Source organism: Drosophila albomicans, chromosome 3, assembly GCF_009650485.2.
Source record: "Drosophila albomicans strain 15112-1751.03 chromosome 3, ASM965048v2, whole genome shotgun sequence".
NCBI lineage: Eukaryota > Metazoa > Arthropoda > Insecta > Diptera > Drosophilidae > Drosophila > Drosophila albomicans.
In genome coordinates this window covers 15858126-15884104 of record NC_047629.2, presented here as the reverse complement: position 1 = coordinate 15884104, position 25979 = coordinate 15858126, and the positions used below count along the sequence as shown (strand labels likewise).

The following is a 25979-nucleotide window of genomic DNA, read 5'->3' as shown; positions in this document are numbered from 1 at the left end:
TGACTTGACAGTTCTTGTATTGCTTTGGGAAACAAATCTGGCAAATGCCTGTAGCATGACCAAAAAAAGAAAAAAATAGTGAGTCAGACCCCAAAGTCTTGTTCGGCAATTAAGCAAGTCGATGGAAAAATATGAAATGTTTATTATATATTTTTTGGCTGCAGCTGCCACACTTTGCACCAACCACATAAATCACTGTCAATGCGAATTTGTGGCAGGCGAATGCACATTTCGGTTGCTCTTGTTGTTGTTGCTATTGTTGCCACACTTTTTGCTGCGGCAGCAGCGACTGTCTGGGGTGGTGTTGCTTTATGAACCGCCTGTTTGGCCAAATGTTTTGTCAAACGTTTATTGTAACAAAATGCTGATCCAGCCTGATGACTCATAGAAACGCTCGAATTTATTGTAAGTTCGAGTCGCCCTACTCCATTGAAAGTGAATGGAGTTGACTATGACAACAAACGAGTCTTATTTATTATTTGTTATTTCTGTTCAACGCGGCAGCTGATTGATTTGCAATTAATAAAGTGCTGTTCGCAATCATAATAATTATGCGATTATAATGGCTTCACCTTCTTCTTCTTCTTGTAGCATTGGTCTGTGCGGCTTTGACAATCCCATGCGAGATCAGAAGACGGACGAACTGAAACGCGTCATCGGTCAGGTAAGCGTGTGTCGTACACACAAAGCGATTCGAAAAGTGGGCCTGCCTAAATTTGTTTACATATTGATAACAATAAACAGAATTGATGGCAGCCAAGTACAACAAACAGCCATTAGCCTCGTCACCTGTTAATGTGTGATTGGAATAACAACAATAAATAAAATTACAGCTATTTGTTAAGTACTCGAATTAATTTTGCGTGTTATTTTTGTATTTAAGGGTGTCAAAATCAAAATGGATGATGCTGGCAATATACTCGTACGTCGCTATGCCAAGAGCAATGTATTTGTTAAGAGCACCGCCAGCAATCCCAACGAGGAGACATCCATTGGTGCCGAGATCTTGAAGCTGCCAAATCAGGCGCTCGAAAGCGAAAAAATAGTCAAGGTAAAAAGCATTGCTGTAGTGAATCTACTACTACATATAGCATTCAAATGTGAACAAATACGAGTACTTATTACAATATGCAAATTGTTTGTATTGTTTACTAATTCGTTGTCGCCTGATTTCTAACCAACTTACTTCCCTCCTCCTCCTCTGCTCTGCTCTGCTCTCAGCTCTTCGATATGAAGAAGTTTCAGTCGAACGTAAATCGTGAACTGCGCCGTGCCTATCCAGATCGTCGACGCTTGGAGACGCAATGCCTATCGGCAGTGGCCTTTGTCAAATCGGAGAATGACATTTTGGAGTGCCCCATTTGGGTGCTCATTGTGAATGTGGTAGCCATGGATATGCTAAAGAGCAAACTGCCGCCAGGTGAGTTACAAGTGTGCTGTCTCAATGCAGAGTTATTTTATGTTTTGCCATTATGTGGAGTTCTAGAGATGGGCGAGAATCAAATTGCGGCTAGCCAAGATGCCAATAAACAAATTTTAATCTAATTGTAATTAAGATAATTACTCGCAAAAACAAAACTGCTTAGTTAATATATCGATTATCGAAAATACTAGATGCAGTTATTGCTTATCGATTTCAATTTTAAATTATATCGTATTATAAGTAGCAGAAGGTTCTCTTTATCGATTTGGATTACAAAACTTAACTACTGATCTGTTTATCGATTTGGATTAAACTCATCTCTAGTTCCGTCCGTTGATGTTCTAGTTCCTATTGTTTGAATCTGCGCGCTGTAGTTCAGTTCGCTTTTAATTTATTGCAGCGAGTGCTCAAATATTTGTTTCATCTTTTTTCGCAGTGCAACGTCCCATTGTGGACATCAAAAATCGCCCGCGCATACCTATACCCGATGAGGATCCCTACAGCGTGGCCGGCAATGGCAGCAATGGTAGCTCGGGCAGCTCTGGCTTTGGCAGCGGCCACCAGCAGCAACAGCAGCTGCAACAACAACACCAGCAACAGCAGCAGCAGCTTGGCAAGCATTTGAATAATGGCAACAACGGTCATGTGGCTGCCACACGAGAACAATTGCTACTGCAGACGCAACAATTGGCGCACAAGCGCAGCGAGAAGCCACCCAAATTGCCGCCCAGGGATAATGTCTATGCACACGATCTAATTCCAAAGGTGAGTCAATTAGCGGCAACCTGTAGACCTGCAACCTGCAACCCGTGTTGCCCAAGTGTGTTTTGCTACCAAGTGTTGGAACAGTTGTTGAAGTCAAAGTGGAGTACACTATGGGTGCGCGTAATAAAAATACAAAATTACGAAGAGAAAAACAACATTTTGGGAGCACTAAAACACATATAATACTTACAACCGAGAAGTGTGGCAACTAGTCCAGCAACAGCAATGAAAATATATAACGGGTGGCTGGCTATGCTTGGCTACGTGCGCAACGCGGGCACTTGCAAAATGCTTTATGACTCTTGTGCCCTCCTCTCTGGTCGTCATCCCGTCCGCCGACGAATCTCGGTATTCAGTTCTGGCAGCCAAGCCAGTAGCTAAAAATACCAGGCCACTTGTTGCGGCGACGATTTCGCTTTGGACATTGTTGCCGTTGTCGATGTCGTTGTGCCGTTGCCGTTGTCGTTGTGCTTCAACAAGCATTTGGCTTGCATTCAATAATATTCGAATTTCAGCAGCAGCAGCGGCAGCGACAGGCCAACAAATAACTGCAAACGAATCGCGTGTAATTAATATGCACGGAATGTTGCCAATGGTTTGCCAATGGGCCCAACGACCGAGCTGCGACTTGGGGGCTAATGCTTTGGGCTCTGCCTATGCATAACGCATACATACATACATATACTCAAAAGTATGTCTCTCTCTCTCTCTCTTTCTGGCTCTGCACTGTTATGGCTAACTGTAAGCCTCGCACACAAAGACACTGATACATGAGATATGTGTATGTATGTAGATATGGCGACGTGTGCAGCCATTGCTGGCGCACCTTGCGCAAAGTGAAGCCGAAGCTGAAGCTGAAGACTGCGCGTTCGTTGCCTAAGTCTTTTGATTTTGATGAGCTCGCGGCATTTTGAAAATAAATATTTAAAATAAATGCTTGTTGCTGATGTTTCACTATTAAGTCAAATACATGGGCCATCAATCTCAATTACATAATAAATGTAATTAAATCACGTATACGCAACATTCTCCCCAGATTATATTGATTATTTAATATGCAATGTTACAATCAATTATTTCGTGTACACATTAATACATATATTTATTAACTCTGCAGCCGGACTATGATGATATTGATTTGGAGACCAGAATCAAGCTCTCTCGTGGGAAATCCGATAAGGGCAAGGATAACAAGAAATATGGTAAGACAGTGTGAAACAAGTTTAGAAGCATGCTAAATGCATTGATTGACCTTTTGCAGATGATCCTTACTACTGTGGATTGCGTGCACGTGTGCCGAACTTTGTCAAGTCATCAAAGTCAGGATCAAAGGATCAGAGGGACGGCAATGGTAACAACATCATCATGAATGGCAATGGCAACAGCGACGGCATGAGCACGCTCACACAAAAGAAGACTTCGATGATACACAACCATATGGCTGGCATGCATCCGCATCACATTCAGCAGCAACAGCAGCAACAACTGATGGCAGCGGCAGCGGCTGCCGCGCATGCTGTGCACCATCAGCAGCCAGGCCATCATCAGCATCAGATCTGGCAGACGCGCAGTTATGAGAGTGGCATAGGTATTTATAAACAGGGCGGCTATCAACCACAACCACCACAACAACAACAATCACATCAACTGCAACAACAACAACACAAAACGCACGCTCTGCAATTGCAAATGCAAATGCAACAACAGCAACAACCACAATCACTGCCAACGGACCTTACAGCTACAACAGCAACAGCAACAAAGACACAAAGCACAGCTAAGCACCATCACAACCACAACAACCAGAACAACAACAAAGCACGTAGCAATCAGCAGAAGCAACTGCAGCAGCAGCACTTGCACTCTCACTTGCACCCACACAGCACAGCACATGGGCATGCCCATCATCGACACCAGCATCAGCATCAGCACAACCACCGTTGCCATCGGCTGCACCACCCAAGTCACAAAGGTGCAGCAGCTGCCGCTAGCGGCTACTTTCCGCCCCCAACCCAGTACTATGATGACCTCGAAGAGGTGGCTGTGCGACAAGGTGCACGTCGTTTGTCCACACGTCGCACACCGCTGACGACTGAGACTGCCTGCAACTGTGTCAGCTGCTATGCTCTGGCACCGCTTTGCGGCGAAGTGCCCGCGCCACGGCCGCAGCGCAGTCTCAGCCAGCAGCAGCTGCGACGCCATCAGCGTCTCAGTGGCGGGCTGCTGGACAAGCATGCCGGTGTGGCCAAGTGGTGTAGTGAGAGTGACATTTCAGTGCTCGAACAGGTGCAGGAGGACGAACCCATACTGCACACGGACGAGCGTTACGACAGCTACGAATACGATGACTTCGACATGGACTTTGACATTGACGACAACAACAACAACGGTAACTATATGCGCCAGCTGCATCGATTGCATCGTCCGCGTGCTGCGCACAGCAACGAGGAGACGGACGTGTATGTTGATCGTGCTCAGCTGCGACAGTTGACAGCACCGACGCTGCTGACGGCACGCAACAAGTCCCAGTCCACAGAGAGTTTCTTTGAGCAGCCCAACGAGGAGGGCTCGCTATATATGTATGGCGGTCGCCGTCGCATTGTGGCCAAAGCGCCCGCTGCACCAGTCAACATATATGAGCGTGTGCCGAACTCTGTGAGCTCAGACATTAGCTACAACGGCGGCAAGTTGCAGGCAAATTCGAAGCGATCGCAGTACTATAATAATATTAATAATAACAACAATAAGCCGCTGCTGCCAGCGCCAAGTTGGCGGGGCAAGCGACAGCAGGCGGCGACACTTTTGCAAAAAGCTGACAAAAAACTCTATGACAATACGACTAACAGCAACGGCAACTACAACAATAAACGACAGCTAACGAACAACAGCAGCAGCAGCCAGAACAGCAAGAACAACAGCAACAACAACAATAATGGCAATGCCAAGAGAAACAATGATGACGTCTTGAAGAACAAAAATAATTTCAATAGTAAAAACAAAATTATAACAACAGCGACAGCAGCAACAAAGAGTTTAGCAATAGCAACATCCACAGTAGCAGCAACACCAGCAGCAGCGGCGGCATCATCGGCAGCAACATCAACTGCGGCAGCAGCATCAGCAACAGGCAATGCTTTAACAACAACAGCAACGTCGGCAGCAGCTACAAACAATGCACTGCCTCAATTGCAGGCGCAGACACAAAGAACTGGGCGCACTGCCAGCCGCCTTGACATCAGCGACATGGAATCCATTTATGGCTACCTAAAGCCGCGCAAGCCGCGCAGTCTCAGCCTCAAGAAAATCCAAATACTTGACTATTGAAACTGAAAATGTGCTCTGCGAAATGAGGTTATTTGGCCAACACGAGATTTAGATTTAATGTTAATATTTGTTGTTTTTACATACATACATACATATACTATGGTTACGAGTTATTCCCCGGCAACAGATATCGGATATTGGATTTAGGATATGCGCTGTGTATATATAAAAAAAATGCGAATTTTGCCTTTTTGGTTATGAGTAGCACCTTTTGTACCTGTGGTATTACCTAAACTGTACGATTTGATACTAACTCTACTTTAACTTGGACCCTGGACGGCAACAGTTTACCATACAACCACCTTACCTTACCTTACCATACCTTACCATACCTTTTACCTTACCTTACCCAACCTCAACCGTTAATATTGTACATACTATATACCCTACACACAAACTGGTCATTGTCCATTCCATTGTTTATCATAAATATAATCACCAAACAACAACGATCTGTACTTATATGTGTACATCAAATATGCTAATATCACTCTATCTACGCTTCTTGTAGATTCCGAGCTTGTCGAATCTCCTTACAATCACATCTATGGACGCCATTTACCGCTGCCCACCCGCGGCTATGTACCCACACCACGCATGTTTATTGGGGAATGGGACTGAGAGAGGAGAGGTGACAGATAAACGAGGGCAAACAAAATGCTTCGCTTGAATCACAACGCACTACATGAGCCTACCGCCACCCCAAGCAGCCAAGGCACAAATCATTTTCTATGTATAACCTAAACAAAAAACAGAAATTATTATAATGCCCCAAACATCATACATCGAGATGATGGGAATAAACAATAATTTAAGTCAACCAGCTGAACAGCAAGAACATTACGAGCTTCACCGACCCACACGGGAAGTTCAATAATTAATTAATTTAGCAAAATATTATGGTAATATAATATTAGGCTAGGCATAAATGAACCACACAAAACATACATATGTATATGTAATATAATAATTATACCTATTATTAGCTGCGCGCATATTCAGTTTCAGTTGACTTCCGTAGCAATTTCTTGAGATTATATGACGCAATTACTTTCAAGCGCACTTTTATTTTTTTATACTAGACGAGTATATAACATATACAATATATAAAAAAAATTGATATTTTTGCGCAATAACACGCCATTACATTGTATAGCTATAGGGTTTTTTGTAAATTTATCGCCTTGTGTAAAAGTTGTCGCAGTTGTCTGCGACACATACTACATAATAATATATGTATATCCAAAACTGCCTAACTGCAGCAGCCTAATCACAAATCTATGGAGTAGAGAGTTTATAAATGTCACATACGAGTATGTATTACATTTAACCACGATTTTAGGCTGATTTTGTCTGTTCTTATCGTAATATTCTGTATCGCATATGAGCAACAATAAAATTATATTTTAGTTACAATCAAATAATAATGCATTTATCCTCTATTTTTCATCTTTTGGATTTATAAATTAGTTTCCGTATAACTCTCGATTTTATAAGCCTTAAGATCTACATTTGGCTTTGTGTTTACATGTAGTAATCTGGGTTCCAATTAGGTGGGCGCATGTGATCTGGATTCGGTCCCATGCTTCCCGGTCCACGTGGTGGAAGAGGACTAAACGGATCGAAGCGAGCCAAGCCTGGATTTTGGCCAAATGGAAACAAGTTGCCAGAACCGCGACCCAAAGGATCTAGATCACCGCGACCGATATCTGGGAATCCAAATGGTCGTGGCTCAAATCCGTGCGGCATAAAAGATCTACAATGTCATAAATTTTTTAATAAACCAAGCAACCGCACTAATTATTTCACACTAACCCTGGGCGATTAGGTTCACCAACACGCAGGGGATCCGGGTTTAATGCCGGGTTTGGAGCCGGGGGCTGAGCGGCCTGGGTCTGTGTAGTTACCTCCCGCGAATTGCCAGTAAATATCTGCAAATCGAAAATAATTCTATTTAATCTTGATCCTCAAGTGGACATAAGACGACTTCTTCTCTTACCGGATCGCACAGTTCATTGCGAAAGCGTTGAACAATATCATTTGCTGTGGGCATTATTTTAGTGATGCTGCCTTTGACTTCGGCAACCAACGATTCTGGGGTAAGGCATATGTTGGACACATTTTTGGTGTTAATGTCCAAGAGATTGAGAATCAAAGCATCTTCCGTAATATGTCCCAGCAGGAGATAGAGCACATTATTGTGCACATAGCGCAATGAGTACTTGGTGTTATCGCTGTTCCAATAATCTGGCAACAGTTCACTTCCCTCTTCATCCTCGCTCAACGTTTTCTATTAAAGACAATTTAAGATTATAGTTCATTTTTTTACTGTTTTGCAGGTAAGTTCTACTTACGTCATCTCCAATACCAATACAACGAAATTTGTAGTGCTTAGTAAGTAAAAAATGTGCAAGGACTATCATAACATCCGCCTTCTTGTTTATTATTCCATCTACAGTCTTGTATAGTAAATCCCAGCCATAAAAGAAGTCCGATTTTGACGAACTGGCTAATGAATTTGAAGTTGACGCCTCCATTTTGTTGAAAACTGTTTGAGAGATGATTAGAACACAGATTACAAATGATGTGGAAACATATTTTACAAAATACAAAAACAAAATATATTGTTAAAGTCAGAGGATAATGATTATTTACAAAAAGAGCCGACGACAATAAGTTTTTATTAGGGTGACCGTAAATTATATTTGAAAAAGGTCGATTATTATACCAAACATACTACTAAGATTGTATTATCATTGGTATACTGTATTAAGATAGGGAACAAAATAAGCTGAAATTATTATTATTATTAAATACTTGTAGGTCATAAGCATGTGAATTTATTATCATGCAATATAGCGACTTCAAACGATGTCAAAGCACAAAAATATATTGTACATCGATAGTACTTAAATTGTTGATATACAATTTTATTACGGGTATTCCCCGAATTGTTAACAAAGTTTTTTATATTTTATATTTCATGAAATAACGAGTTTGCTATTTGACAACTTTGTATTTATATGACTTAATTTAAAATGTGTGTATATGTTATGACTTTTTAATCTTTCTCGTCAAAGTAGAATAATCTAGAAAACTGAAAGCCGCGTATAAAATCATTGAGAGTAAAGTGCAAGTCACTTCTTATAAATTCCATTTTACATCCACTCTTTTAATTGAGTTAGTTGAATATCAAATTGTGTACTTCAAATAAATTGTACTTTTTGTAAAATGCATATTTATATAAGTAAATAATATAATATACCTGTTTATTTATTTACGTTCCTTTGCAGTCTCAAGTGAAATTGACAATTCAGTGTTGAAAACAATTTTATTAGTGTTGCATTCGTCACCAGTGTTGAGTAACGTGAAGCATGCTCAATCGTATATAATCATTTGTTTTAATTTTAAAATTTATTGCAATGTAACAAAATTAGCTATCTAGTACTTTTTATTTGGCTGAACAAATTCGCAAATTGTAAATTTTTTTCTTAATATTTACGATTTTAGTTGAAGTTCGGGTTTAAATTAGTTTTACATTAGTGCGAAAGAGATGACTAGATGTTGCTAGGGTTGTCGAGTGAACATAAATATATTATTGAAATATATTTAAATAGAGATTTTTAAATTGTATTTAATTTACTGTAATGTTTATTTGAAAAGTCGATTCTTTTAGTTTTTTGAGGAAAAAATTATACTTATGTATAACCGATCGTAAGTTGGGCTTTATATATACGATATATATTTATTAGCTAGACTCTCAAATAAATATAGGATTTGAATGTGAACGATCACAACTAAAAGAATCCTGGGCTTTATCGTCAAATAGAATTTACTTTATATTTCATTATCGGTTCAGAGAGTCAAGTCAAAAGTTATGTATACTTCGTGCATTCGGTTCGCTTCGTGTGAAGACACGAAGTGGCTGCCATGTTGGAAACCGAGGTAGTATTCGTATTGCTGTCGCGTGAAAAATACATTTTTAATCTAGCATAGAAGCAACACAAAAAATTAAAAGAAATATATTTTAATAACTTAACTGCTAAACAGCAAAGATCATTTGCCGCGCGTTGGAAGCTTTATATTTTGTAAACACATTGGTCATGCTTCTGTGTTAGTGTCATTAGTTGTTGCAGAAAAAGAAACAAGAAATAGCGCGACGCTGCTGTTGGGTCCACTGCGTTTGGCATAGTAGACTGTGTATGTGTATGTATGTGTGCATGTGTGTAAAAGAAGATATTCCCTGATTGCAAATCCCACGTGCGGTGGTAAAATTGGCTTAAAGTTACCGGTGTTCAGAGGAACCAACATGAGCAGCACATCAACAAATATCGATGCCGGCGGCTCTAAAATGGCAGCGGCAGTTACAACCGCGAAGCCAGCAACACCTTCGCCCTCCCTGAAAGTGTACGACTTTGATTTTGCGGGTAAGTTGCCGGATCCATTTCCTCCTGTCTTCGCCCGGACTAATAAGTGGTCGTTTCTTAGGCACAAAATTCGAAATGGACGCTAGCGTTTCAGAGGAGGAGCGGCGCTTTTATTTAAAAATGTATCCCACCGTGGATGTGGTCAATCAGCGGAAGGTCCATTGCACCGTCTGTCGTTCACATCTAGGCACAGCACCCATCACAGAGAGCAACATCAAAATGCACCCCATATTGCGAGTCACGCACTGTGTCAAGTGCCACGATTTCTACAACAGCGGCGAATTCTCCAAGGGAGAAGATGGCTCTGAGCTGTACTGTCGCTGGTGTGGTCAAGGTGGCGAGGTCTATTGCTGTTCCACTTGTCCATTTGTGTTCTGCAAATCGTGCATCATTAAGAACCTCTCACGTGGCGTCATCGTTGACATTGAACAGAACGAGAACTGGAACTGTTTTAGATGTACCCCAAAGATATTGTGGCCGCTCCGTGCCCAACATTGGGCTCTAATCAATTACATTGAGACACAAAAGAAGTAAGTGTTGCAAATACAATCGAAACCATCACTAATTACGCTTTTACTTTGTGATAGTGGACTGCAAGCGATGCCGTTGTCTGGTGATGAGATGCGGCGTTTGATGAACAAGGACAGCAGCTCTTGCTGTCGGCTAGCCAAGGCGAAAGCCAATAGTTTGTCCGACTCAATGGAGAGCTTAGAATCGAATGCGTCTAAGCGTAGCCATAACAGTTCCATCACATCGGTCAAGAAATATTCCAAGCCGCAGGGACCGCCAGCGAAACGTCCCAAATCTTCTAACGATGAAGTTGTTTGTACACCAGATCTGCTGAGCATGTTGGAGCCGGACTGCCAAATCTCAGTTGCCCAAAAGTCTTCGCCACGCACTGTCTCCGGTGCCCCATCTGGGACAACTATCACAACAACACCGCGCATTACGAGCGTACAGCAGAATTACACTGGACCCAGTCCCAGTAACAGCGGCAGCAGCAACAACAACAGCAGCAATGGCAACTCATCTGTCGCTCCGCGTAGCAGTTTACCCCCGCCACTCGTATTGAGCAGCTCGGGCATGCGTTATCGCCAAAGCACGCCCATTTCCAGTCCCGTGGTGCGACGCACCGTAGTGCCCAATGCGGTTCGTAGTGCTGGACCCGTTTTCCATACCATTAACGGATTTCGTGTCGATCTTAATACTGCAGCTCAGCAAGACTCCTATCGCCTGCCCAACGGTCGCCTTATACAGGTAAATAGATACGTTTTTGTATAGGTTTCCAATATTAATAGTAAAATCTTCTAAGGTGAAACGTCAAGTACCACTTGGAGGTCAACCGTCGACATCACTTTCTTCTGCTCCCATGCCGGTGACACCGCAGGTTATTATTCGTCAGCGCTTAGCAGCACCCCAGCGCATGATGCACAACAATCCCAGCTACGGCTCCAACATCGGCATCTACAATCCGCAAACCAACCCACAGCAACAGCCACGCACTTCACAAATCGTTCGAGTTAACAATGGCAGCCAAATGCAATCGGTTAACATGCCAACACCGCCAGCGCCGGCTGCCAATAGTAATGGCGGCACAACGATTATGATGACTCCAGCGGCAGCAGCGAAACCACAGCCGAGTCTTGTGCGTCATGTGTTTCCCAACACGTCGATTGGTACGGCGCGTACTCAGCTGCAAGAGCAGATCTTCAATGCCATGGAAATATGTACGCACTTAACGGGGAAAGTTCAAACGCTAACACACTCCAATGCATACAATCAGGCTCGCAGTTATATGGATCTCAAGGAGTTGTACATACATTTGTCCTATCTAATGACCTATGCAATTGGACGGTTCAAGCAGCTGCAGGAAAAATGCTTGGTTGATATGAGAGAAATGGGCTTTAAGAACGATGCCAACAGCTTGGAGAACGGACAATTAGCAGCAGGTAAGTTCTAAGCTAAGGAAGAATAATAGATCCCGTAAGAAGTGTTATGGACCCAAATATATTTGAAATTTGAATCTCCAATGTATCGCGTTTAAACGGCAAACATAGCATCCGGATGCTTGTGAATGCAAAGCGCAAAAAATATGTTAATTTTAAAACTTGTGGTGTTCATTGTCTTTTGTGAATATTTTAACACATGGACGAGAAACGGGCAACGAAAAGAAATCCATAAAAATATACATATACGAGTATACATTTGAATGTGGTGTGCTGCATGTAAGTATAGTATATTGTATTGTGTTTATGAAAAACTCTGCGAGTTCCATTTCCTTTGGCTTTTTAAATACAGCCTAGTGATGATTAAATTGAACTCTTGGTCCATGTGTTTGCAAAATATCCAAAAAGGCAATGGAATCGAATTCAGCAGCAGTTTTTCGATAAACATTAATATGCCTTTCCTTCTCTTTCTCACTTTATTTTATTTGTAGCTGTGGATTATGTTTGCTATGGACAGTTGGACGATGTCGATCTCTTTAATACCGGCTGTAATAGCTTTCATAATCAAGTCTACGAGTATCGCAAGAGCTTACATGCAAATCTCAAGGATGGAGACTCAACGGAACCACTGCCTCCCTTGTTGCCACTCGGCGTACGCGCGGAAGATGATCCGAAAGATGAAGACGATAATCAAGACACTAATCAGGATGTGGACAATGAGAATGAAGGTCCAGATGATTACGAAGATGATCAGAACGATGATGTTGACGATATCGATGATGATGATGATTTGGATGATGAATATGATGCCCTTGGCACCGAGGAAAGCATGAATCGTAACGAACAGGCGCATGCCTACGATCGAAAACTAACTCGCTTACTGCGTGAATATCCTTCAATTTGGTGCACGCGTCATCCCGACTATGGCAAAATGGAGGTCACACGCAAGCAGTGGCGCGTTATTGCCAGCCACTTTCCACGCGGCGATGACATAAAGCTGCGCTGGAAGAACGTACGCAAGCGATATGTACGCATTGAGCGTTTGGTTAAGTTAGGGCGACGCTTCAAGGGTTACTTTGACAAGGCAACCAACTATTTGGCCAATAGAGATTTGCCGCGCAGTGATTGGCTGGCAGTGGATTGTGGCGAAGATGATGGTGATGGGTTCGAGCGCAAGCAATTGGATGCCATCGAAAATACGTTTCACAAAGACTCACAGAATATGGCTGGTGGTAAACGACTAACTACAAAGCCAATTAATCGCTTGCCAGTACGACCTCTTGATGTGCGTCCTATTGATCTGCGCATCATTAACTTTGCCAAGAGTCATCCTGTGCTCTGGAGAAAGTCAGCGGATCCTGAATTTAACAGCATTGACGAGCAGACTCGCAAGTCGCTGTGGCAAAACTTCTGGAAATCTGCGCCCAGTAAGAAGTCTGTCAGTCATTTATTGAATAATTATTAAATTGTACAATTCTTGCAGACTATCGCTACGAGTATATTGTGGAGCGTTGGCAACAAATGTACGAGATGTACAAATCATTCCGTCTGAAAACCATCAAGGACAAGCGCACATTTGCCAATCTTGAGCTAAAATACTCCAAATATCTGGCCAGTTTATATTTTCTATATAAGATTGATGAACAAGATTTACGTGATGAATTTGAGCCACTGCAGGATTGTGGCCAGCAGGGATCAGAGAATAGCTCATCTGGTGAATCGGCTGGCAAGCTCAAAGATATGCCCGACGATAAACACTTTGTACAACAACTTGTGCTAGCGATGCGAGCTTATCCCACGCTTTGGAATCCGCGACATGTCGATTACAATGATGTTGGTGCCCGGGAAAGACTCTGGGCAGAAGTAGCCAGACGTCTGCCACGATTCCGACGTGAAGCGAGTGCCTGTAAGCTTCGCTGGCAAATGGCAAAGTTTGCCTATGAGTGCTACTGTCGAGAACTGGAACGACAGCCAAGACCAAATGAAAAGACGCTGCAAAAGTTACGCACCAATTTTCCGCTGGAGGAAATGCGGTTTCTCAATATTTAAGCTTCAAATATTACTGACTAGACTAAGTTAAATTTATGCCATACTTCAATACATTCTTCAATAAACCACCTTAAGATTCTCACTCAGTTTAATTTGTTAAGTTTAAAATTCAACAATTTTTACTGTGTTACGATCATATTATTCTTTTTTGAATTTAATCCATAACTACCAATATAAAATCGATTTTATTCTTACAGAGAAACAAGCCAGTGACGATGAGGACAATGAAATCGAGATTGTAGAGCCTAAAACTGACACTATTACTATTGATTCGGACAACGAGGAAGAGAGACCGTCAACATCTGCTCAATCCCCGTCAAAAGGCTTGAAAATAACTGCGGTTAAATCAACAGCCCCTGAACCTGAATTGCCCAAAGCGGACCCAGTGACAGCCAATATTGATCCAGCCATGGACATTGATGTAAATGCTTTTAGCTCATCTATATTAGCCAGCCTGCTGGAGGTCGATATAACTGAAGGTGTAGCTGAAGTGAAAACCAAGTCATCACCTGGCGGCACAGTACAAAAGAAGCAGCCCCGCAAGAAGACAACTAACAAACCAAATCCAGCCTTGCTTCATTTAGAACGCCAGCGAATGGAGGAAATCAAAATGAATGATGCCAAGCTCAAAATGAGAGTTGCTGTCAAATTACGACGCGCAGAAGATGAGTTTGAAGTGGCACGTCTATGGATCGAGGAGCAAAAAAAGATTTCTAAAGAATCCCAAGGGTCCATCGATGGCACGGAGAAACAGTCTGAAAATGTAGACGGTATCGAACCAATGCCATCAAAAGATGAGAGTGATATTGCCAATAAAGATGCGAGTGAAGTGGATCATATAAATTTTGATGGTAACGAAGATATGGACACATCAAGAGATCCCAAAAATAATGATAATGAAAACCCTGATGTTAATACAGAGGAACCCAGAATTGTAGCAGATAATCAGATAAGCACTGATGTTAATTCAATAATCGATAAAAATGAAGAAGAAATTAATAAGAATTCAAGAAGTATAGAAACTAAAGAACACACTGAAACTGCTGAAACTCAAAATGATAAAACAGACTCAGTAATTGAAAACCACTCAAATGAAGATAAAGAGTCTGAAAAGTTAAATGGAGAGACAATTGGAATAACTGAAAACTCAACCATGGAAAGTAATGAAAAAAATTCGTCTAACATTGTCGAAAGCGATAATATATTAGATATAGTTACTGATTCAGATAAAGTAGAAAGCCATGTCGATTCACCAGAACCCGCATGCACAGAAGTTGGTAAACATGCAACTATTCAAACTGCGAGTGAAGGCAGTTCAAAGACTGATGCCATATTGTCTGCGGAAGAAGAAATTGAGAGCGATAAGAATTCTGGAGAATTTAAGAAGAAGGAATCCGAAACCAAATCAGTTATCGAACCCACAGAAGTCACAAGCACTCAGCATACAAAAGCTGAACCCAATAAAATGTCGTCGTCAACAGTCGATGAACTTTTACTGACAGAATTGCCAGATAATGAGAGCGAAGTCAGGCAGATAGCACAGTCGGACAGTAATGTTGAAGCTTTTTGAGTGTATTCATAAAATTTACTTTTGCTATAATCTGTTCGAAGTGAAAGTAAATTTTTCATGGACATTTACGCTAAACTCGAATGTAATTTGTTATTATAGTTATAGAAACTTGCTATTGTAATAACACTATTTATACAGAAAATAAATTGTATAAAAAATGCTAAGCTTAGTCATAAGACGAGCCATTTTTGATTGGCTTCCCACATTTTCATTTCAATTATCTTGTTTTTGTTTTTCCATGGTACATATACATAAATCCAATCATTGACATTATATAGTTAATATATCTAAGGTTTTTGATATTATAATAATTTCATTTATTGTTTAATTTTAGAAAAATAAATACTTGGCGCAATGAGATTATATTCATTTATATATATATATATATTTCTATATGTATATTAATGGTAAACAAAATAAACAGAACGCTTAGCGGCTAAGTTTAAACAAAAACTACCCACGACGATATGATATAACAATTTTCCTTAACGCTCTAAAAGAAGTACATTTCTTCAAGCTGCCAATCCTAACTGCAACTAGTAAATTTTTCTTTTTAAATTTCTACATTAAACCTAGATATGTGTAATATAATTAGGGGTAATTAAGAGCATTGATAATTAATAGTATTACTAGCTGCTTTTTGTTGGACATACATAAATGTATGGTTGTGTATAAAGTGTATAATTTAATTAAATTGGACATAATGAAGGATCTTTTGATAAAACTCTTATCTCTTTAGGTTTCATTCATGACTCTTTAGTCATCTTAAAATACATTTAATTATCGATTCTGTGTAAGGTATTGTGGAAAAACACTGATTGAACAATCTAATTGAATGAATAATAATTTTAAAAACGTAAAATTCAATTTTAGTTTGTTCTACAGCTTGGATATGTAAATTGAGCATTTTTAATACATAATTGGTTTTGTCTTTTCGGTAAAATATTTTGATTAGCTGACTTAGATTATATGATTATCAAGTGCGCGATTTCCACAATCCTTATGCAGGCAGCATTTAGAAACATATTGCAAACATTCGAAAATAAACTGGACAGGGTAGGAACAAAAGTTTCTAATAATTAATGTTAGTGTGATTGAGTCTTCTTGTGCGTTGAAAGCACATGCAACATAAATAGGATGTATACTTCCAATACATGCAACTAAGAAAATTATATCGTTCAGATAGGTGCTACGTATACATTTTAGCAGCCTTTGTTACACAGGGAGGCAGATTCACAGCTCATTTTCTCTTAACAATTCATACGATTCCGCAATCGCATATGGTTTAAGTAATTACCCGGGGGCGGACATTTAATAGTATAATTAGATACATAACGCCACGCCTCGACCATAGTCTCCTCCTTCACCTGGTGCTGTGTTATGCTGCCTTTAAAAGCACACAAATGTTGTGAGTGTGCAAAGCTAAATAGTGAATGATGCTGCCGCTTGATATTTGCCCGATCTGCACATAGACCGGTAATATATACATCCTCCAAGTATAGGAGAGATGTATTTAACGCTGCCTCATAGAGACGATCCACCACATCGATGGACATTAGATAACCAGCACCCGAAAGATACTGTGGATATGCATCTGCTTGATACATGTAATAGGGCATGTACCATTTGCTGCTCACCTCGCTCACGGGCATCACATTGCAAAACTGATGACCACGCATTATGCCCGTGGTGGCATTCAGACTATTGTGTGGCATCATGACGAGAAACGACCTGCGATCATAATAGTCCAAGGTATCATTGTACAGCGGTACTGTGCCACCCAGCAAATAGTGCAAGAGATTTGGCACATTGACAAACGTATCATCATCGCATTTGAGAAAGTATGCGCAAGACTTGGCGCAACTTCTGCTAATGTGTTTCAGTGCCATGACGGATTTTATTGTTAAATTGTTGTACGTGTCAATGAAATTATCCTGAATAATATCGTTGTACATTTCGGCTTCGTTGTTCAGGCGTATCAGCGTTTCGTTGCCCAGATGTGATTCATAACTGCTGCGCCCAACAATAAAAATGATACGCACTGTGGCAGTCAATGAGTCACCCTCGCCAGTTAGATAATCGGCATAAAGACGCAGACGATCTGGCTTTGCTGGCAGGTAGCGTCCTTTCATATGGCCATGCAGCTTGCCAAATGCTGAATAGTTGAATTCTGTTGTATTTCCCCATGTCTCACGTATTGTCTGTCGTTCTACGAAATTGTTCAAGTTTGTACTGACGGCAATGATGAGAAAGGTCTTGTTTGTGCAGAAACCCCGAGGCATAATCAGGGCCGTATCCTGCTGGGGCGAAATATAATCCTTGATGTCCAGGGATGTGTTCGCCGACCAGTCCGACAATGGCACTGAAAAAATATTGAGGGTTATTGTATATATGTATGTACATACTGTGTGTACATAGAAGATTGTGGATTCAAGCCACATCCTACGCACTGTGTCGTTTTTGTACATCCAAGTAGATATTCGGCAGGTAATTGTATAGCATTAAAAATACAATAAACAAACTGAGCGTATAGCAGCCACATCGTCTCATGCTCCTGGGTAAATGGTATCGCGAACGCTGCCTTCGCTGCAATTTTCTGTAACCGCGCTGCCTTTGTTTGGGTTGTGTATCATCTTCTGAGCCTGTGCTACTGCTTGAATTTAAAAGCGAAGAAGACTGGTCGTCCTCGTCCAAAATATCATGTGATGAGTGCGGCATTTTTACATCCATTTAAGCCGCCACGAATCGACCGCGGCAGCCGTTTTCTTTTCCGTTCTTACATGCACAACGACTGATGCCAAGCAAATATGATCTTTTCAGGTATGTCGAGCCGTACGTTTGAAGCACATACTGATAACAAGACACGTGACATATTAATTGACACATTTGCACAACCATTGAACAAAACAATACATATTTTATAATTAAGTGATAATAATTATTAGCTTACATTATATGTCCCCCACACACACACACACACGGCAGCTCGCAGTCGTTTAAATGCAAGAACCAGCTGTTTAATATTCCGATGACGATTACAATTGTAGTCACTGCAATCGAATTTTCTGTTTCAGGGATGTAAAACATTAATGTAACCAGTGTTGCGAATTTAGCTTTTTTCACGTCAGATCTGGCTGTTTAAATAGCTATTTTACGTTACAGTTGGTTATTTAAAAGAGTTACATTATTGTATATTTTATGTACCTACAAGATTTTAAGTCTTTACGAATGCAACAAAAGATTATTTGTAAATCGACTATAAAAATTACGCGATTGGCAGCGCGACGAACACCGCCCTGCAAATGCCAAGTCGAAGCAATAAATACATAAGCAGATTTATTTGGCTCATTTCGAAGTTCCATTTAGCTACAATAGACACAAGACTGTTAGATAAGAATACACATACATACATACATAACTATGTATGTATATTCGTCAGGTTATACATAAAAATGGAAATGCAAAGATGAGGCATAAATATTAAGTATAATAAAAATTTATTTAAAATGTTATGTACAATGTTATGATAATTGAATAGGTACAAATAAAATGTTCTTATGGAAGTCAAGTAGTATGTCTGATGTGATTAAAAAATATGTAAAACGACGATTTTTTGGTAAGAGGAATGACAATGATGATCAATTAATATGTCAAATTTTGTGGACTTACATGCTAAAAGAAAGTTAAGGAGATATAATTAAAAGTATCTAAATAACACCTGGAACCAGCAGCTGTGAGGAAAGCGAATAGATTCGTTTTAAAAATCCGCATCTAATGTAAACACATTGTCCAAACGATTCGATGTAACTCCCATGCGCTGATATTCACCCACTTTCTTCTCGAAGAAGTTGGTTTTGCCATCCAAAGAGATCATCTCCATGAACGAGAATGGATTCTTTGTGTTGTAAATCTTGCCCACGCCAAGCTCAACCAATAGGCGATCAGCGACAAACTCGATATATTCGGACATCAGAGCACAGTTCATGCCAATCAAGTTGACGGGCAGCGCATCGGTGAGGAACTCCTGCTCAATAGTCACAGCATCCGTTATGATTTCAATGATGCGTTCCCGACTAGGCCGCTGCACCAAATGTTGGAACATAAGCACCGCAAAGTCACAATGCAGACCTTCATCGCGAGAGATCAATTCGTTGGAGAATGTAAGTCCAGGCATAAGTCCACGCTTCTTCAGCCAGAAGATGGATGCAAAGCTCCCACTGAAGAAGATGCCTTCAACAGCAGCAAAAGCAATAATACGTTCACCAAAGTTGGCAGCCTTCGAAGAGATCCAAGAAAGAGCCCAGTCTGCCTTCCGCTTAACAGCCGGCATCGTTTCAATGGCATTGAAGAGATAGTCTCGCTGATGAGGATCCCTGATATAGGTGTCAATGAGCACACTGTACATTTCGGAATGCACATTCTCCATGGCAATCTGGAAGCCATAAAAGCAACGTGCCTCGGTCACCTGCACTTCTTGGCTAAAACGTTCGACCAGATTTTCGTTAACAATTCCATCAGAAGCAGCAAAGAAGGCCAACACATGCGATATGAAATGACGCTCATTATCCGTAAGCTTGGCCCAATCAGTCATGTCCTTGGACAGATCCACTTCTTCGACGGTCCAGAACGATGCTTCAGCCTGTTGAGATAATTAGGAAAAAAAAATCATGTTTTTAATTATATATTTATAATAAATGTCCATGATTTCCTTGGAAATGCAATTTCATCATAGCTGCAATCTAATTCCCCATCATTTTATTGTTTGGTTTGGTTAAATATTACTAATGCTATGCTATCTGACACGTCTGCGACGTGACCCGTTTTGCCGCGCTTTATCAAGAAATTTCCCGCCCAATTCACAAAGTCAATGCTTACAAGCTGTTTACAATCACATATACATACATATGTACATATTTATATGTATATGTATAAGCCCTATGATGTACTGTGTACATATGCATGTGTATGAAGATCTTGTTTCTCACCTTTTTGTACATTTGCCAAATGTCATGGTATTGAATGGGGAAAATGACAAACCGGCGGGGATTCTCTCGCAGCAATGGCTCTAAGCTGGGATCAAAAGGGGCGACAGTCTTTTCCATGATAGTCTGGACTGCTTTGGTTGCGTCCTTGTCTTCATTTGTTATCGACATTTTACGAACGTTGCTGGCGCTTTCTGTCAAAATTTTCTTGCTGGGGCTCTGCAAAGAAATTTCAATGTGAAGGTTACTGCAAAATCGTAATATGCAAATGCCAATCAATGTGCAATATATGAGCATTTTAAGATATTTTACAAAAACTCAAATTGCCGTAAATTGGTATCTAATAATCAAATTGCATCTAATTAACTCGTTTCATTTAATCTGTTTCACTTAATTTATCACGCGTTGTATATAATTTCATTGAATGTGTGTATATAACATGCGCTTCTATGTATAAAACGTGTCATTTACCTTAAGCGAGAATTTTTCCATGTTGTCCGTAATATTTTCCTTGCCGGCAATTTGAGATTGAGCCATGTTGCACTTTTTTTTATATGTATTTCACACTTTTTTTAAATAATAACACGCTATATTCACTTCTGGGTGTACGTAACTTCTCTCTTCGAACTTTCGAGGGTCAATGAATGAAAAATATCTTCATTTGTGCCTTTTATGCAAGGCGGGTATTTCTGGCGTATAGATCTTGTTTCCCGCCATCACATTTCCACAACAGCTGTGTGCACGCAACAAGTGACTGCCAAATTAGTGTTGTAAAGTGGTAAGATCCTTGCATTTTCCAACATACAAAATCAAAACAATTGAGATTTTAAAGGAGGCAGCAATTTGTTGATGTGATTATAAAATAATAATTATTATATATGATTTCATTAAAGTGGTATTGATTTAAAAATATGGAGCCTGTTGAACATCACAAACGCTTTGAGTACTGCACAACGAGATTGCAATACAGACAGGGACGTGAATTAAAGGCAGTTAAAGTACGAGTTTAATAGTCTGTTATTGTATTTTTAAATAATGCTAATAGTTTTCAGGTCTACTCCGTTGCTACTGAGTCCAAGCACTTGATGGTTTTCGGCGTACCCAAGGTTAATCTACATGCGAACATTAAGACTAAATTACAGGGCTTTGGGAAATTACTGTCCTGCATTTGTGTGACATCGGAAATGGCTAAGAAGAGTTGGGTAATCGTTGGAATCTGCATTAACAATCTCTAAAGGATGTCTTATTGCTTACAGTGGATCTTGAAGCCTTCACCGATGTCTTTGCTGTACATTTCGAGAGAGTGGAGCAGGCTCGTCGAGCTAAGAGGCAACTAGATGCCAAGCAATTCTTTGGTGGCATTTTGCACATATCTTATGCGCCTGAAATAGAAACACCCCAAGAGCTAAGGGAGAAATTTGTGCAACGTCGCAAAGAGATTGGTCATCGCATACAGCGGAATCTGGCAGAGCAACCACTTAAGCCTAAGCAGACGAAGGAGAACGAAGTGGTAGATATTTAATAATTTATAGTTGTGGCGCTTTATTGAACCTAATCCAGGATAACACGAGCCTCTACGGCCCAACAATCTTTTTTTTAGATTCGCTAGTGCAATGTGTGTATTTCACAAAATTTTGTACAATTGCATATTGTCACTTGTATTACTTTTGTTTCGTTCTGCGGAGTTCGTGGTAATAGTTCAGCAGACTAATACGTTTCGCCCACAATTGGGATCCATAGTGGGCCCAGAAACTGCAAAAGATTGCATATTAACAGATAATTCAAAAGTAACCCATAACAAAAGTATACTTACATGCCGAACATGGCACCACCTAAATGCGCTGCATGATCAAAGAACTTCCAGCCCATAACACAGCCTGCAAAGTCAATGCCCATGATCACTTTAATAGCTGCGCCGGCAGAGAATGTAACTGTAGGCAGGAACAATATGCTCAACTGGGTTTCAGGATACTGTGCACAAACATAGGCCAAGACGGTCATGATGGCTCCCGACTGCATGAACGCGGAATTAGTGACTTGGTAATTGAGAATGTGTAGATGAAATAGATAACTGAACGTACCGCACCCAAAGACATGCCCGGATGTTTTGTGCCCGCCTTGTAAAGAACGCTCATCAAGCTAGAGAAGACGCCGGCACTCAAATAGACGGCCATGAATTGCTCTTTGCCCAAGGACAAAACGGCTGCATTGGAAAAGCTGTGGAGAACATACATATTGGCAAATATATGCATAACTGAGTAGTGACTGAATGTCGACAGGAACATTGGCCAGCAAACGATACCTGCAATAAAATAATTAAAATACAATTTAAAAAACACTGCAATTATGTAATCTTCTCGATTTAAATGTGATTGAACTTACGCGCTGCCGGATTTGATGTGAAATATGTTAACATTGTGGTGCGCAAAGCTGGAACACGCCACAGACCAAACGCCAATAAGTTGGCTACTAGGATTGGTGCAAATGTCTTATCGCCAGGCGATAGAGAATCCCAAAAGCGTCGTACATCCTGTTTCAACTGCCACCAGCTATCGCGATCCGCTATCGATCGATTTTGAAACCACCCGAAACGTGCCTGCTTTGCCTTTGATATAATCATGCTACGTGTATTCTCGTACTCCATTATGGTCGCTCCAGCAAAACAGCCGACACTGAACTAAAATTCAAGCAATGAATTAAAACACAAATCATATGTGGCTTAAGAATAGAAATCACTTACTGCTCCTGTGAACGCCACCGCTTTGATAACATTGTTTACCGGCACCGAATTGCCATCTGTCGCCGGTTCCCCAACATTGGGTTTTATGTTACTACTCCTCGTTCTCTGTGCGTGGAAATGACGAACTGGCGGCTGCCAAAATCTTTGATTGGGCTGGATGTGTCTGCTAGCAATATTTGCATGAAATCTGTAACTAAGGTTCCCCCAATTCCATCGATTAGATGACATATATTATGTGGCCGGCCGGCTCTTAGAGCGCTTACTTACGTCACCTGTGATAGCCAGCTTTGACATAGCGCACGATGAACAAGCATAATAATTCGGAAATCAAGAATTTTGCATAAAATAAGTAATGTTTTTGTTTTTGACAAAAGGCAAAGCAAGCGTGACCGCAAGATGTTTTTTTAAAAGATACTTATCGAAATATAGCACAAAAAAAAGCATTTTCACATTAGAAACTTGGTCACATCTCATTAGAAATGGGACAATATTTCAAGTTTATTTAAAAGCAATTTTTATTTTCTAATTATCCGTTATGAATATATGTTCTTCAGCAATTGTTTAAATTGTTTAAATATTCATGAAAAAAGCAATTGACATTGTCAGCTGATAACATAATTTTCGTAGGGAATACCACATTAATGTACGTAACATTTCGATGAATGGAATCGATAATAATCAACTGTTTCACGATAAATAAAAAACATGGAACATGTGGAGCCGGTAAATATTGTTTATTTTTGTTTTTATTTATAGAGTTAATTGGTAGCTTTTGTAGCCCAACGAAACAAACGACATTCTGCAACAAATTGCTAATCTGAACGTGGCTGAGAATGAGCCAGAAATTACATCGCTACTGAAACGCGTTCGCTTGCTGCTTACACAAGGCAGTGCCAACCAAGAGACGTTGGCTAAAAATGTTCGGTTTGCACAGTTTGTGCAATCTGTTGTATTCAACCCAATAGTGCGAGCACAAGAACCAACGCTGCACAATGTGACGCTTCAGGTGCTGGCCAATAGCGTGGTAAACAATAAAAGCACACAGGAAGCGATTTGGAAAACACATGGCGCACAGATTTCGGAACAGGTCTCTGCGACGCCATTGGGCAGCTCTAATAATATTCTGCTGATGATCATGTACAACATCTATTTGGGACTAGGTGCGCACGTGGTCAGCAACCAGGTAGTGTTCGAGGCATGTGTACGCCTGTGGCGCGCAATCATCGAGACGGAATCGAATTACAATTTCGAATATTTGCACTTTTTGCTGGAGCACTACATTGTAGAACATGGACGAAGCTGTGTGCAATGTTATCAGCGATTGGCAACTGTCGAGGAGCGCATAGCATTTCTAGACTATGTCACACACTATCTGCGAGAAAACAGTCCCAATGGTGTACTTCACAATTTGCTGTTGCAGTACATAGCCAAGGAATTTCGAATGAAATCGGATTGCATATTGCGTGAGACCATGAAACTACGCCACGAACTGCATCCACGTGAGGTACACACCTTGCTGCGTATTATAGCAAGCGCCAGTGGCTCGGAAAAGTATGCCAAAATCTATGCGGACGATCAATCGCTGTTCATCAATGTTAGCAGCTTGCTGCGATGTGTGGTCGCCGCTGGCAAAGAGCCCAATGGCGTAGGCAGCTTGGATAAACCTATGACAAAACTGGAGGAAGTGGCTCTGACCTCGAACATTGCTGCAGACTACGAATCAAAGGTTTCCTTTGAGCTAAAGACGTTGCTGGTGCGATGCACTGCCAATTTATTGTATGAGAATGCGGCGAACAGAGGCTATGCTGTCGACACACAACTGTTGCCCGCACTACTCGAGTGTACTGTGATGGATGCGCGTAATCCATGTAAGTTGGTATTGCATTGCTGTTTAGAATCTTTTCTTACTTGCTTTATGTTCGGCAGTGATGCGTGAGTGGAGCATTCTGGCCATAAGGAATGCCTGTGTGAATTGTCCGGAAGCGCAACAAATTATCGCTGGACTAACGATGCAAGGCTCTGCTCCCAACGATATACTTAGTGAATTGAATCTGGATATGGGCGCATTGCGCATCACAGACAGACAGCAATAGACGGAATACACACACCACATCCATTCACACTAACAGCGGGCTGCGGAGCGCTGTCCATTTGCCAAATAAGCATTAACAAGTGGTTTAGCTGTATAGATCCGCACCACATGGCAACGTCATGCGCGTGGCACGCCTCCCCGTTTGCTTGAATGATGCGCTAATGGTATGCCAAAAAGATCTAACAGCATTCATAAACTCGTTGTCAACGTTTAATAGCATTTTGGGCCAAAAACGCTTGCTGGCCCGCCTCGATGCCATGGTATTATTAGCGGGACGAGGAGGAGCAGACAACGATGTGCCTGGTGATGAGCGCTGGCATGCGGCTGGCTGGCTGACTGACTGGCTGGCTGGCTGCTATAGTATATACTATATAGTATGAGTATGAATACGAATAAAGAGTATGCATATATAAATAGCTGCCCATGGCTCTGTATCATTAAAAAAAAGAGATGCCTAAATTCATCAATTTCTAAATTTAAGCACTCTCGGATACACACACACACAGGCACAGACATTGCTCTAACGCACTGCCACTGCCACAAGGCACTGGCCGTTGTTTTTATGGTGCAATTAAAAAACGATGACGCAGAGTATGCAGAGTTCATGCGTCGCGATTATTCGGGATATTCTGTTCTCATGTCTTATATGCTTTGTTGGGCT

The 25979-nt window shown here is 41.0% G+C and overlaps 8 protein-coding genes across 11 annotated transcripts in view; 4 read left to right on the top strand and 4 right to left on the bottom strand.

Moving 5' to 3' along the window:
* LOC117569492 (uncharacterized) overlaps positions 1-6814 on the top strand; it is a 30069-nt gene extending 23255 nt beyond the window's left edge. For both annotated transcript variants that reach the window (XM_052005117.1, XM_034250673.2), the window contains 7 exons: positions 592-664; positions 884-1051; positions 1222-1420; positions 1860-2188; positions 3306-3390; positions 3450-3776; positions 6024-6814. In XM_052005117.1, the coding sequence (XP_051861077.1) occupies positions 592-664; positions 884-1051; positions 1222-1420; positions 1860-2188; positions 3306-3390; positions 3450-3776; positions 6024-6133 (1291 nt within the window). In that variant the 3' untranslated portion in view covers positions 6134-6814. The remainder of the gene's footprint in view (positions 1-591; positions 665-883; positions 1052-1221; positions 1421-1859; positions 2189-3305; positions 3391-3449; positions 3777-6023) is intronic.
* Positions 6815-6911: 97 nt separating this feature from the next.
* On the bottom strand, positions 6912-8903 carry LOC117569493 (proteasome inhibitor PI31 subunit). 2 transcript variants are annotated; one of them, XM_034250675.2, is made up of 5 exons: positions 8778-8903; positions 7867-8060; positions 7512-7802; positions 7328-7443; positions 6912-7268 (listed from the first exon to the last, which is right to left on the bottom strand). In XM_034250675.2, the coding sequence occupies exons 2-5, from the start codon at positions 8047-8049 to the stop codon at positions 7037-7039; spliced, it is 822 nt and encodes a 273-aa protein (XP_034106566.1). In that variant the 5' UTR covers positions 8050-8060; positions 8778-8903; the 3' UTR covers positions 6912-7036. The 2 variants fall into 2 exon arrangements, with proteins under 2 accessions (XP_034106566.1, XP_034106565.1); XM_034250674.2 differs by lacking the exon at positions 8778-8903 and having other exon boundaries at positions 7867-8148.
* Positions 8904-9384: 481 nt separating this feature from the next.
* On the top strand, positions 9385-16056 carry LOC117568414 (uncharacterized). Of its 2 annotated transcripts, XM_034249056.2 has the most exons (6): positions 9385-9939; positions 10001-10469; positions 10527-11196; positions 11252-11888; positions 12377-13312; positions 13369-14041. In XM_034249056.2, exons 1-6 carry the CDS (start codon positions 9822-9824, stop codon positions 13932-13934), a joined length of 3396 nt encoding a protein of 1131 aa, XP_034104947.1. In that variant the 5' UTR covers positions 9385-9821; the 3' UTR covers positions 13935-14041. The 2 variants fall into 2 exon arrangements, with proteins under 2 accessions (XP_034104947.1, XP_034104948.2); XM_034249057.2 differs by lacking the exons at positions 12377-13312; positions 13369-14041 and adding an exon at positions 14132-16056 and having other exon boundaries at positions 9391-9939.
* LOC117567551 (beta-1,3-galactosyltransferase 1-like) lies at positions 15816-18614 on the bottom strand. Its single transcript, XM_034247609.2, has 3 exons — positions 18455-18614; positions 17955-18354; positions 15816-17866 (listed from the first exon to the last, which is right to left on the bottom strand). Exons 2-3 carry the CDS (start codon positions 18232-18234, stop codon positions 16755-16757), a joined length of 1392 nt encoding a protein of 463 aa, XP_034103500.1. The 5' UTR covers positions 18235-18354; positions 18455-18614; the 3' UTR covers positions 15816-16754.
* A 374-nt stretch (positions 18615-18988) lies between these two features.
* Positions 18989-21148, bottom strand: LOC117567553 (ribonucleoside-diphosphate reductase subunit M2). The gene is made up of 3 exons (XM_034247612.2): positions 20958-21148; positions 20490-20705; positions 18989-20143 (listed from the first exon to the last, which is right to left on the bottom strand). Exons 1-3 carry the CDS (start codon positions 21021-21023, stop codon positions 19262-19264), a joined length of 1164 nt encoding a protein of 387 aa, XP_034103503.1. The 5' UTR covers positions 21024-21148; the 3' UTR covers positions 18989-19261.
* Positions 21149-21201: 53 nt separating this feature from the next.
* On the top strand, positions 21202-23915 carry LOC117567555 (RNA-binding protein 48). The gene is made up of 5 exons (XM_034247614.2): positions 21202-21264; positions 21380-21484; positions 21539-21683; positions 21743-21996; positions 23854-23915. Exons 2-5 carry the CDS (start codon positions 21398-21400, stop codon positions 23866-23868), a joined length of 501 nt encoding a protein of 166 aa, XP_034103505.2. The 5' UTR covers positions 21202-21264; positions 21380-21397; the 3' UTR covers positions 23869-23915.
* Positions 22004-23648, bottom strand: LOC117567554 (presenilins-associated rhomboid-like protein, mitochondrial). Its single transcript, XM_034247613.2, has 6 exons — positions 23494-23648; positions 23227-23419; positions 22869-23163; positions 22568-22788; positions 22300-22499; positions 22004-22238 (listed from the first exon to the last, which is right to left on the bottom strand). The coding sequence occupies exons 1-6, from the start codon at positions 23538-23540 to the stop codon at positions 22148-22150; spliced, it is 1047 nt and encodes a 348-aa protein (XP_034103504.1). The 5' UTR covers positions 23541-23648; the 3' UTR covers positions 22004-22147.
* Positions 23860-25732, top strand: LOC117567552 (ataxin-10). Its single transcript, XM_034247610.2, has 3 exons — positions 23860-23949; positions 24005-25094; positions 25153-25732. The coding sequence occupies exons 1-3, from the start codon at positions 23932-23934 to the stop codon at positions 25317-25319; spliced, it is 1275 nt and encodes a 424-aa protein (XP_034103501.1). The 5' UTR covers positions 23860-23931; the 3' UTR covers positions 25320-25732.
* Positions 25733-25979: the final 247 nt, after the last annotated feature.